The 12,186-nt window shown below is 41.2% G+C and overlaps 1 protein-coding gene across 6 annotated transcripts in view; it reads left to right on the forward strand.

The window, feature by feature from the left end:
- The window catches only part of sgcg (sarcoglycan, gamma), a 596,108-nt gene that overhangs the window by 405,221 nt on the left and 178,701 nt on the right, over positions 1-12,186 (forward strand). For all 6 annotated transcript variants that reach the window (XM_073043720.1, XM_073043716.1, XM_073043715.1 and 3 more), the window contains one exon: positions 3,671-3,772. In XM_073043720.1, coding sequence (XP_072899821.1) covers positions 3,671-3,772 — 102 coding nt within the window. The remainder of the gene's footprint in view (positions 1-3,670; positions 3,773-12,186) is intronic.

Below are 12,186 nucleotides of genomic sequence, written 5' to 3' on the forward strand. Positions count from 1 at the left end.
TTCCAGAAAGAAGTTGAAATGTCATTGTATTCTCTTGCACCAACATATTGGCTAAGATAGATCTAGTGGGTTTTCCTTTCCATAATGTAGCTTGTTTGCCAACAGATACTTTTCATTCAGCTGCTGATGAACCAGATCCTCCCTCTGTTCAGTCCATTGTCATGAAATGTCTTCTTCACTGTGTATTGATCATGGAATTTTTTTTTCAATCTACATCACTCATACTTTTTCCCCTGTACAGGTATTTCTTCTTCACCATTGTTATTGTCCACAGAATTTGCAACATATATCAAAGTTGATTTGTGTTGCTGTTGTATTTTTGAGCTGCACCACATCAGATTCCTATATTTGGGCAGGTTTTGGATCGCTCTGAGGCCTTGGATGTTTGCATGCATATTCTGTCTCATGTTGTAGATGGTCCAGATGTCAGGACTTCAGAACTATAATTATCTGCTTACAACCTTGGCTCTGTTAAGAAAGTAGCAAAGGGTTCTCCCTGCTGCTAGGTGCATGGAAAAAAATCAGTGACTGTCAGCGTTTCATTTCTGGGTCAATTGCAATATATTTCTAATGCAACTCTAGGATCTCATTTGACAGCTTAATAGAGTGGTAGAATTCTCTTTCCTGGTGATCCAGTAAGATACTGTCATTTTTTAACTCCAGTGTGCTCTGGTATATCTGCAACAGCCAGCTTAACATGAAATGTAAACTTGCTCTTCCACTGCCTCCATTCTCTATAAATGTGATACCTTCCTGGAACTCCAGCAGCCCACGTATCTTTATTTTGTTCCTCCATGCATGATCTCAGCTGAATTACACAGCTCGCTGTCTCTCTATATGTCGACATGTTATCTCAATCATGCCCCTTGCTCAATACAGAAATTTCAGAGTTTTGTTGTCCAGCACTTCTGATAGTATGACTCTTTATCTCTCTGAAATTAATCTGTAATTCAAATTTATACGGGTACTTTCTTAGTGTCACGGCAACATTTTTGCCTGCGGCTTTCTCCTCAGTCACAGACTCTGAACAAGTTTGTGAACTAAACACTGTTGCCACAACATGGAGAGCAAATATTCACACAATACGATGCATAAAAAGGTACTGCCTTAAAACAGAATTGTTTCCAACCGACATTGGTTATGAGAGAGTTGTGTAATGAAGAATAAAATTCTAAGTGTCTACAATCACTGGGTTTTAGATTTCAGAGGTAAACTCACTGAAACATATAAATTCTGAAAGAGCATCAAAGGTTAAATCCTTTGAGGGCATAGTTGTTCTTTAACTAAAACTAATTAAAAGAAAAACAGGGAAGCCAGCACTGTGAACCCAAGCGAGACACGCAGATATGACATGGTGGCGTAATGACGTATGCCATTTATGTACTTGACATATAACCCACAATGCATTATGTAAACAACAAAGAATGCTTAACCAAACAATATATTTACAATACTACTCAAATATTACTGAAATATTAAATACACAACACTCCTCCCTGCTTAGCTATAAACTTATATTCTCTCTCTCTCTCCCCCTCTCTCCCTCTCTCTCCCTCTCTCTTTCTCTCTCCTTCTTCCCCCCCCCCCCTACCCTATATATATATGAAATACTCTAGAGGATATCTGATGCAATCTCCACCTCCACTGTGTAGAAGAGTGGCCCAGTTCTGTCCTTAATCTTTCCGAGGACCCACATTTGATCATCTCTGTAGTCCCTCACCAGGACCACTTGTCCAGGAGTGGAACATCAAACATCCTTGTTTGAGGGGCCTTCAATTTGTCTCAGCTGTTTGTCCTGCAGACTCCTTCTGAGATTGGGCTTGAGGATATCCAAGCACGAATACAAGGGACTACCCAGGAACAGCAGAACTGGGGTGTTTCTGATGGTGAAGTGTGCTTCATTGTGATATGCAAGAAGAAAGTTAGCAAGCTTCTGATTTGGTGTCAGTGTAGTGTGCTCTGCTGACATTGCTTGCATTGCGTTCTTTAGACTCTGGACAAAACTTTTTTCCAATCCATTTTTAGCTGGTTGGGTGTGGTGTAAGTGTAATATGTCTTATTCCATTCATCTTCAGGAATGACTGAAACTGCACCACAACAAACTGCATTCCATTGTCACTGACTAAGTGTTCTGGAACATCAATCCTTGAGAAGAGGCTGCACAACATATCACCAATGTGCAAGGCAGTATTGGGAACACTTCCAGCCACTTTGTAGTTGTATCCACTACTAACAACAAATTTGTGTTCATGAATGGTCCTGCAAACTCTACATGAATCATCTTCTAGGGTAATGCAGGCCATTCTCAGGGATGGAGAGGTGGTTCTCTTGGCATCTTCTGTAAGACGTGTTAGCATCCAAGACAATGCATGGCAAGCTGCTCGATCCGCTGATCTATCCCAGGCCACCAGACAAAGCTTTGAGCCAACACCTTTCATCTTGACCACGCTCAGATTATCAGAATGTACCTCCTCTAACACTTCAGCTCTCAGCTTGAATGGCACAGCAGCTCACAATCCCCACATGTTAACTTCCTTCAAGGGCAAGTACATCCCAGTCCTGGTGAAAATAGGGTAACTGGAGTTTCTGCTGCACTTTCCAGCCACTTTGGGTGGCTACGTAGACCTGAGACAGTGTGGGGTCTTTTCTGGTTTCCCTTTGGATTATCTGTGCCATAATAGGGGGATTTTTGATTTGCATTAGGGAGAAAAAGTCAAGAGGAGTATCCTCTTTTGTAAATATTTTAGGTGTTTCCTTTTCTAAGAATAAACAAGACAATCCATCAGCAATTCCATGATTAGTTTTCCTCTTGAATTGGTCCTGTTGTTGTGTCCTCCAAGAAACAGCATTTCCATCTCTGTATCCATGCTGCTGCTGTTAGTGGAACACCCTTCTGTGGACTGAAAATGGACACTAGTGGTTGATGATCAGTAACAAGGGCAAACTCTTACCCATACAAGTACTGATTGAAATTTTTAACACCCCAAACCAGCTTCAAGGCCATGTTTCAATCTGCGAGTAACTTTCCTCGCAATGGCCATTCACTTCCATCATTCATAACACGGGACATGACTACACTTATCCCATCCTCATCACCACTCTTATGTTTTGTGACTCCAAAACATAAAACCCAATTGCAAGGAAAACAAGGAAGCCAGGAATGTGAGTCCAACTTCATTCTTACTTTAAGCAAAGCGCACACGTATGACGTGGAAGCGTAATGATGTTTACCATTTACGTACTTTTACATATAACTCACAATGCATTATGTAAACAACAGAGTATGCTTAATCAAACAATATATTTACAATATTACTGAAATATTAAATACACAACAGGCTGGAGAGTCTAAAACGAAGATGCATGATCTGGGGATTAAAGGGAAACCATTTCTAAAGACCCACAGCTATTTCATCCATTTTAAGATGTGCAACTGAAATGATTGGCAAGTTTTGCTCGTTGATTCCTCTGAAATTCCATTGAGGATTGTTAATATTCTGATATAACTTGCCAAAGAAATGACTGCACAATTCAGTGTACAGACAGTCATGACACTACCTGACGTTAACTGTTTAGAATTTATGATGCTTGCTCCTGCTACATCCCAGATACAGTGTTGAAATTCGCAGCATGCTCTAGTTATTTGATTTCTATTTTCTTTTTTTTTTAGGATGGAATGGGACACCTGAGAGTTACTGAAAATGGGATTCGATTGGAGGGAGAGTCAGAGTTTCTTTTCCCATTGTACGCCAAAGAAATTCGCTCCAGAACGGTATGTAATGAGTACCGAACCCATTCAGAATTTCATTGAAGGCAGAATATTTAACTTTATGAGTTATTATTAAGGGAGGTGAATGTAAACTGTCAAGCATTTTAATAACTAATAAATAACATGAGTTGTTTATTTCAGAACTCAACAACAAAAACTTACTTTGCTGTTGGAATTAACTTAAAGAAATAATACTTTCCTTTTAAAGGTGCCTAAGCATAGAGTCCACCTAGGGAATTTCTGCTATGCAGTTAGCATAGCCAATATTCTAAATGGGGTTTTAATGGAGAATGCACTGAGACTGGGGTGAGCTGTAAGGTGCTCCATGAAGTACAATAATATTTTTATAATCTTCCAAATTACAGTTGATAATCTTAACATGCAAATAGTCAACCATCTCATGGTAAATTCTCCTTTCTGTTCATTTACTTGGTGTGTTAAATGTTTTACTCCATGCTGAAAATTGTGGAGTGAGGAACAGATGTTGGCCATTCTGACCTTTGAGCTAGTTCTGCCATTCAAGAGAATGGCTGATTTGCAGTTTCCTTTATTTCTATAACCCGACTTGCACTTAACTGAGAAAAATTTATTAATCTCACATTACAAATGTCCAATTACCCTTACCTCAACAGAGTTTGCAAGGGAGTCACAACTGCATAATATAAGTATTTATTCAGCAATACGGGAAACAATAATTTCTCTTCTGGACTGGTAAACTTCAAAGAGACTACAGAATACAGTCATGACCCAAAGCTAAAAAACACAATAACTTGTTTACATATGACTTCAGACTAAAAGTGTAGTTGACTGCTAACTCTCCACCAGAATGACCCTTGTGTCAATGAGGCTGGGGCGTTCAGTACAACAGTAAATGCTGACCCAGCCAGCATGTCCATTTCTGTGAGCAAATAAATAGAAACAGTATTCAGGGAGACGATTAAATAACTTTTGCACATGGAACACTGAGGTAGATTCATACCCATTGATCATGCTTAGTCACAATGTTGGTGGTTAAGGGTTAACACACATCCTCCTCTTCTCATCAGAGTCCAAAGTTCAAAGTAAATTTTATTATTAAAGTACATGTATGCCACCATATACAACCCTGAGATTCATGTTCTTGTGGGCATACTCAGTAACCACAAGAGGATTCGTGAAAGACCCTACCAACTTGGGCTTTCAACCAGTGTGCAAAAGACAACAAACTTCACAAGTACAAAAAGAAGAAATAATAATAATGAATAAATAAAGCAATAAATATTGAGAACATGAGATGAAGAGTCCTTGAAGGTGAGTCCTTTGGTTGTGGAAACATTTCAGTGATGGCATAGTGAAGTTAAATGAAGTTATCCCCTTTGGTTCAAGAGTCTGATGGTTGAGGGGTAGTAACTGTTCCTGAACCTGGTAGGGTGGGTCCAGAGGCTCTTGAACCTTCTTTCTGGTGGTAACAGTGAGAACAGAGCATGTCCTGGGTGGTGGGGGACCCTGATGATTGATGCTACTTTGCTACAACAGTGTTTCACGTAGATGTGCTCAATGGTGGGGGGGGGGGGGGTGGCTGGGGGGGCTTTACCAGTGATGGACTTGGCCATAGCCATTATTTTTTGTAGGATTTTTCATTCAAGGGCATTGTGTTATCCTACCAGGCTGTGTTGTAGCCAGTCAAAGTACTCTCTGACAGGCCCAGAGTTCAGCTTTTACGACATTTTTGCTTCAATCTTTCCATTGATGGATTGAGATCAATTTCACAACTCATTAATACAGGATCTGAACTCATTGGGCTGAATTTTAATATGTAAGTGTTTTTGTCCTTCCCTTCTTTATATCTGTTCAGCTAGGACAGTACAGATACCAGGAAGGATAGTGAAATGCTCCTCTTGCGGGATGTGGGAAGGCAGGGAGACCTCCAGTGTCCCTGACAATGACAACTGTAAGAAGTGCATCCAGCTACAGCTTCTAATAATCTGTGTTAAGGAGTGAGAGCTGGAACTAGATGAACTGCGGATCATTCAAGAAGCTGAAGGGGTGATAGATAGGATATATGGAGAGGTAGTTACACCCAAGGTGCAGGACACAGGAAACTAGGTGACAGTCAGGAAGGGGAAAGGGGTTACAGAGCCAGTGCAGAGTACCCCTATGACCATCCCCCTCAACAACAGATATATCACTTTGGATACATTTGGGTGAGTGGCGGAGGGGTTAACCTAGCAGAGGAAAGTCACAGTGGCCTTGTCTCTGCCATTGAGTCTGGCTCTACGACTCAGAAGGGAAGGGGAAAGAAGAGGCACATAGTGGGGATAGGAGATTCGTTAGTTTGAGGAATGGACAGGAGGTTCTGTGAGTGAGAATAAGAATCACAGATGGTATGTTGCCTCCCAGGGTCTGGGACATCTCCAATCGAGTCTTCAGCATTCTTAAGAGGGAGCATAAACAGTTAGTGGTCATGATCCATGTAGGTACCAATGACATGGGTACGATGAGTGAGGAGGTTCTTCATTGGGAGTTCAGGAAGGCAGGTACTAAGCTAAAGGCTAGAATCTCCAGGGTTGTGATCTCAGGATTGCTACCTGTGCCACCTGCTAGTAAGGCTAGAACATTGATGTTTATACAGTTTAACATGTGGCTAAGGAGTTGGTATAGGAGGGAGGGCATAAGATTTTTAGATCATTGGCCTCTCTTCCAGGGAAGGTAGGACCTGTACAGAAGGGATAGTTTGCCCCTGAACTGGAGAGGCACTAATATCCTAGCAGGGAGGTTTGTTAATGCTACACAGTGGGGTTTAAACTAGAGTTGCAAGGGGATGGGAACCAGAGTGCCAGAACAGTTAGTGGAGAGGTTGCGGAGCCAGATGTTGGTAAGACCTCAAACAAAGTCAGGAATCAATAGGTTGAGCATGGTGTGACTAATGTCCTGAGCTGCATATATTTCAATGCAAAACGTATCATAAGAAAGGCAAATGAGCTCAGGGCATGGATCAGCACATGGAATTATGATATTTTACAGTAGTGAGACTTAATGTAGAAGGGACAGGACTGGTAGTTCAATATTCTGGAGTTCCATTGTTTGGAGATGACAGAGTGGGAGGAATTAAAGGAGAGGGTTGGTGTTACTAGTCGGGGAAGTGTCGCGGCAGTGCTCAGTCAGGACAGAATGGAGAATCCGACTAGAGAGGCATTATGGGTGGAACTGAGAAATAAGAAAGGTATGACCACATTAATGGGGCTATATTACAGACCGCGCAAAAGTCCCAGGGTATTTGAGGAACTAATCTGTAAAGAGATCATAGACTGTTGCAAGAAACATAAGGCTGTTATAGTAGTTGGTTTTGACTTTCCACATATTGGTTGGGATTCCCATACTGTAAAAAGACTAGATGGGATAGAGTTTGTCAAATGTGCTCAGGAAAGTGCCCTTCATCAGCATGTAGCAGTCCCAACAACAAAGCATGCTATGTTGGAACTGCCATTAGGGAATGAGGCAGGGCAGGTGACAGAAGTCTGTGTAGGGAAACACTTCGCTTTCAGTGATAACAATGCCATTAGTTTCAAAGTAAATATGCAAAAAAATATGTCTGGTCTGGGGGTTTTGTTTCTAAGTTGTAGAAAGGCCAATTTTAATGGAATCAGAAATAATCTGGAAAGAGTGGATTGGAACAGGCTGTTTTCTGGCAAAGGTATACTTGGAAAGTGGGAGGCCTTCAAAAATAAAATTTTCATAGTACAAAGCTTATATGTGCTTGTCAGAATAAAAAGTAAGATAACAAGTGTAGGAAACCTTGGTTTTCCAGAGATATTGAGGCACTAAGAGAAATAAAAGGAGATGTATAGCAGGTACAGGCAGGTAGGAACAATTAAGGTGCTTATGGAGTACAAGAAATGCAATAGGACACTTAAGAAAGAAATCAAGAGGGGTAAAAGAAGGCATAAAGTTGCCCTAACAGACGAGGTGAAGGAAAATCCTAAGAGATTCTACAAATATGTTAATAGCAAAAGGATTGCAGGGGACAAAATTGGTTCTCTGGAAGACTAGAATGGCAATCCATGTGTGGAGCCAAAACAGACAGAGGGTGATCTAAATGCATTCTTTGTATCTTGTGAGTAATGGACACAGAGTCTATAGAAGTGAGGCAAAGTGGCATCAGCATGGACCCTGTACAAATGACAGAGGAGGAGGTATTTGCTACCCTGAGGCAAATCAGGGTGGATAATTCCCAGGGCCTGGCAGGGTGTTCCCTCAGACCCTGTGGGAAATTACTGGGGCCCTGGCAGAGATATTTAAAACATCCTTAGCGACAGGGGAGGTACCAGAGGATTAGAGGGTAGCCAATGTTGTTCCACTGTTTTAAAAAAAGACTCTAAACAAAACCCAGAAAATTCCAGCCTAATGAGCCTGGCATCAGTAGTGGGAAAGGTATTGGATGGTATTCTAAGGGACCAGATATCTAAGTATTTGGATAGACATGGACAGATTAAGGATAGTCAGCATGGTTTTGTAGGTGGTAGGTTGTGTCTAATCAATCTTATAGAGTGTTTTGAGGAAGTTATCTGGAAAATGGATGAAGGCAAGGTGGTAGATGTTATTTGCATGAACTTTAGTAAGGCATTTGACAAGGCATTGGAGGCTCGTCAAGAAGGTTCAGTCACTTAGCACTCAGGATAAGGTAGTAAATTGGATTGGACATTGGCTTTGTGGGCAAAGCCGAAGAGTGGTGGTAGAGGGTTGCCTCTCTGACTGGAGGCCTATGACTAATGGTGTGCTGCAGTGATCGGTGCTGGGTCCTTTGTTGTTTGACATCTACTGCATATCAATAATCTGGATGATAATGTGGTTAACTGGATCAGAAAATTTGTGGATGACGCCAGGATTGGGAGTGTAGTGAACAGTGAGGAAGGCTATCATGGCTTGCAGAGGGATCTGCATCAGCTGGAAACATAGGGTGAAAAATGGCAGATAGAATTTAATGCAGGCAAGTGCAGGCTTTTGTACTTCGATAGAACCAACCAGGGTAGGTCTTACACAGTAAATGGAAAAGCACTGAGGAGTGTGGTAGAACAAAGGGTTTTGAGAACAGGTACATAATTCATTGAAAGTGGTATCACAGGTAGATGGGGATGTAAAGAAAGCTTTTGGCACATTGGCCTTCATAAATTGATGTACTGAGTACAGGAGATGAGATGTTATGTTGAAGTTGTATAAGATGTTGGTGAGGCCTAATCTGATGTGTTGTATACAATTTTCATCACCTACCTATAGGAAAGATATAAGCAAGGTCAAAAGAGTACAGAGAAAATTTACAAGGATGTTGCCAGGTCTGGAGGACCTGAGTTATAAGGAAAGATTGAATAGGTTAGGACTGTATTCTTTATAACATGGAAGATTGAGAGGAGATTTAATAGAGGCATACAAAATTATGAGGGATATTGATAAGGGTAAATGCAAGTACGCTTTTCTACTGAGGTTGGATGGGACTACAATGAGAGGTCATGGGTAAAGGGTGAAAGGTGGGAAGCTTAAGGGGAATATATTCATTCAGAGGGTCATGAAATTGTGGAATGAACTGCCAACACAGGTGGTGTATGCGAGCTCGATTCAATGTTTAAGAGAAGTTTGGATAGGTACATGGATAGTAGGGATATGGAGGGCTATGTTCCCGGTGCAGGTCCATAGGAGTAGGCATTTTAAATGTTTTCGACATGGACTAAATAGGCTGAAGGACGTGTTCTGTGGTGTACTTCCTGATGACTCTAAGAGCTAATGCATATCCTTCTCTTCCCTTTAGAGTTGAGCTTTTACAACATATTTGGTTTACTTTTGCTTCAGTGTTGCCATTGAGTATTATGAGTTAAATTTCATAACTCCTTAATACAGCCTCTGAACTCATGGGGCTGAATTTTAGTATGTAAGTTGAACAAAAGTCTGAAAGTCTTTGCCATGCATTTGCCTGAGATTTCTTACCCATCTATTGTACTAGTGTATTCTTTCCAGATTTCCTAGCGAGTTAGTTTGAGCTGGGGGCAATGCTGCATCTATGATTCAGTTCCATTTCTGCCGTTTAAAGGGGCAATACAAATGTGATGTTTGTTGGACTCTGGGGACAACTGCACTACCAGGGTAGTAGAGAAGAATCAAAAGTGAGAAGGCTACCCTACGCACCTTAAGCACTCTCTGCTTAATTTCATTTTTAAGCTGTCAGACTCTGAAGGGACTCAAAACAAAAACTCTCTACTGGTGAGAGAAACAAGACTAAGAATGGAGTCCCTACAGAGAAAGAAGACATGCTATCCTTATATCAAATATAGCACTGCAAATAGTTCAACAGATTAGAAAAGGTAGGCGCAATGACACATCCACATCCACATTCCTCTGAAGTGCATGATACTTCACCATCCCTAGCTCTCAACCTGACCGGTTGTGATCCTGCGCACCACTCTCTCACCAGCTCCTTTTGCAAGTACCCCCAACTTTCTCCGTACATATTGGTTACCTTCACAGCACCATTGAACTTCAATCTCTTCATGCCATACTTTCCTTGATGGTCAGCATTAACAAATGATCTCTCTCCATCATAGCTGACCTTCAGTGTCAGTGCACCATTACACTCAATTCCTTAATTTTTCAAGTTTTTATCTATATCCACCTTAAACGTATCTAGTGTCTAACTAAACAGATCTGGCATCCACAATTTTCAGGTGAGTAAGTCCTACCCTGCCAGGTAACCCTTAGGAGCTTGAGCAATACACAAGATGCTGGAGGATCTCTGTTGTTCAGGCAGCAGCTGTAGAGGGAGATCGAGGGTCGATGGTTCAGCTCTGCATCCCAAGAAGTAGAATCAGAATCAGATTTATTTTCACTGACATATGATGTGAAATATGTTACAGTGCAAATACACAAAAATCTATAAATTCCAAAAATAAATAATTAATGTAAAGTGAAAGGATTTATGAGGTGATGTCCATATGTTCATGGACTGTAGCCTCAGGAATCTTCTTTGGACGGCCTCCAGTGCCACCTGATACAATATTTCATTCGGTGAGTTGACAAACTAGACGGTAGTCCAAGTGTGTCCTAACCAGTACCCTGTATAACTGCAACAAACACTCTCTATTTTCCAATCCCTTCGTTATAACGGCTAACATGTTGTTTGCCTTCTTCACTGATTGTTGGGCCTGCCAGCTAAATTTTTGTGATTCATGCACTAAAACACCTAGATCCGTCTGAGCTTCACTCATTTGCAGTTTCTCTCTATTATAATAACCTCCAATTGAATAAGAATTAAAATGAGCCAAGTCCACCTTCAACGACCTGAAACACTATACTTCTGTACCATTAAATTAGCAATAACTTGCCGAAATCTGTGAGGCTTTAAAGGAAGAATCATGGACAGATACTGTTGTTTTAGTTTCAACAAGGAAACTGGATTGGCATTTCAATTATTAGCTGTGCCACGGTGGGCTGCTGACCTGTCAGGCTCAAGGCTAGACTTTGCCGCAGATACAATTGGCTTAGAATATTTCTCTGCAGCAATTGGAACTGCCTTTATTTTACATAGAAATCCATCATAAGTTTGATTGAGAAATGTTTTCACTGGGATTACATTTACCATGAATAAAAAGCCACAGATACAAAAGAGATATTTTGGTTCTCAATACTTCTGAATCAGAATAAGAGAATCAGATTTAATATCACCGACATATGTGGTGAAATTTGTTAACCTTACAGCAGCAGTACAATGCAATACATGATAAATAAACATAGAGAAAACAACTGAGTTACATTAAGCACATTCAGAACATTTGATGGCTCTGGGTTTGTACTCGCTGGAATTTCAAAGGATGAGGGGGGATTTCATTGAAACCTTTTGAATGTTGAAAGACCTAAACATGGTAGATGTGGAAAGAATGTTTCCCATGGTGGGGGAGTCTAGGATAAGAGGGCACACCCACAGGATAGAGGGGCATCCCTTTAAAGCAGAGAATTGGAGAAATTTCTTCAGCCGGAGGGTGGTGAATTTATGGAATTTGTTGCCACAGGCAGCTGTAGAGGCTAGGTCATTGGGTGTATTTAAGGCAGAGATTGATAGGTTCTTGATTGGACAAGGCCTCAAAGGTTACGGGGAGAAGGCCGGGAGTGGGGCTGAGGGGAGGAAAAAAGATCAGCCATAATTGAATGACAGTGCAGACTCGATGGGCCAAATGGCCGAATTCCGCTCCTATGTCTTATGGTCCTATAGTCTATATATATATGTCTTGTGAATAACATGAGGTAGTGTTAATGGCTTCAAGGTCCATGATGGCAGAGGGAAAGAAGCTGTTCCTGAATGGCTGTGTGTGTGCCTTTGGGTTTCTGACCCTCATTCCGATGGTAACAGTGAGAAGAAGCCATGTCCTGGGTAGTGCGGATCCTTAATGATGGACTTT

This window comes from Hemitrygon akajei, chromosome 4, assembly GCF_048418815.1.
Source record: "Hemitrygon akajei chromosome 4, sHemAka1.3, whole genome shotgun sequence".
Lineage (NCBI taxonomy): Eukaryota > Metazoa > Chordata > Chondrichthyes > Myliobatiformes > Dasyatidae > Hemitrygon > Hemitrygon akajei.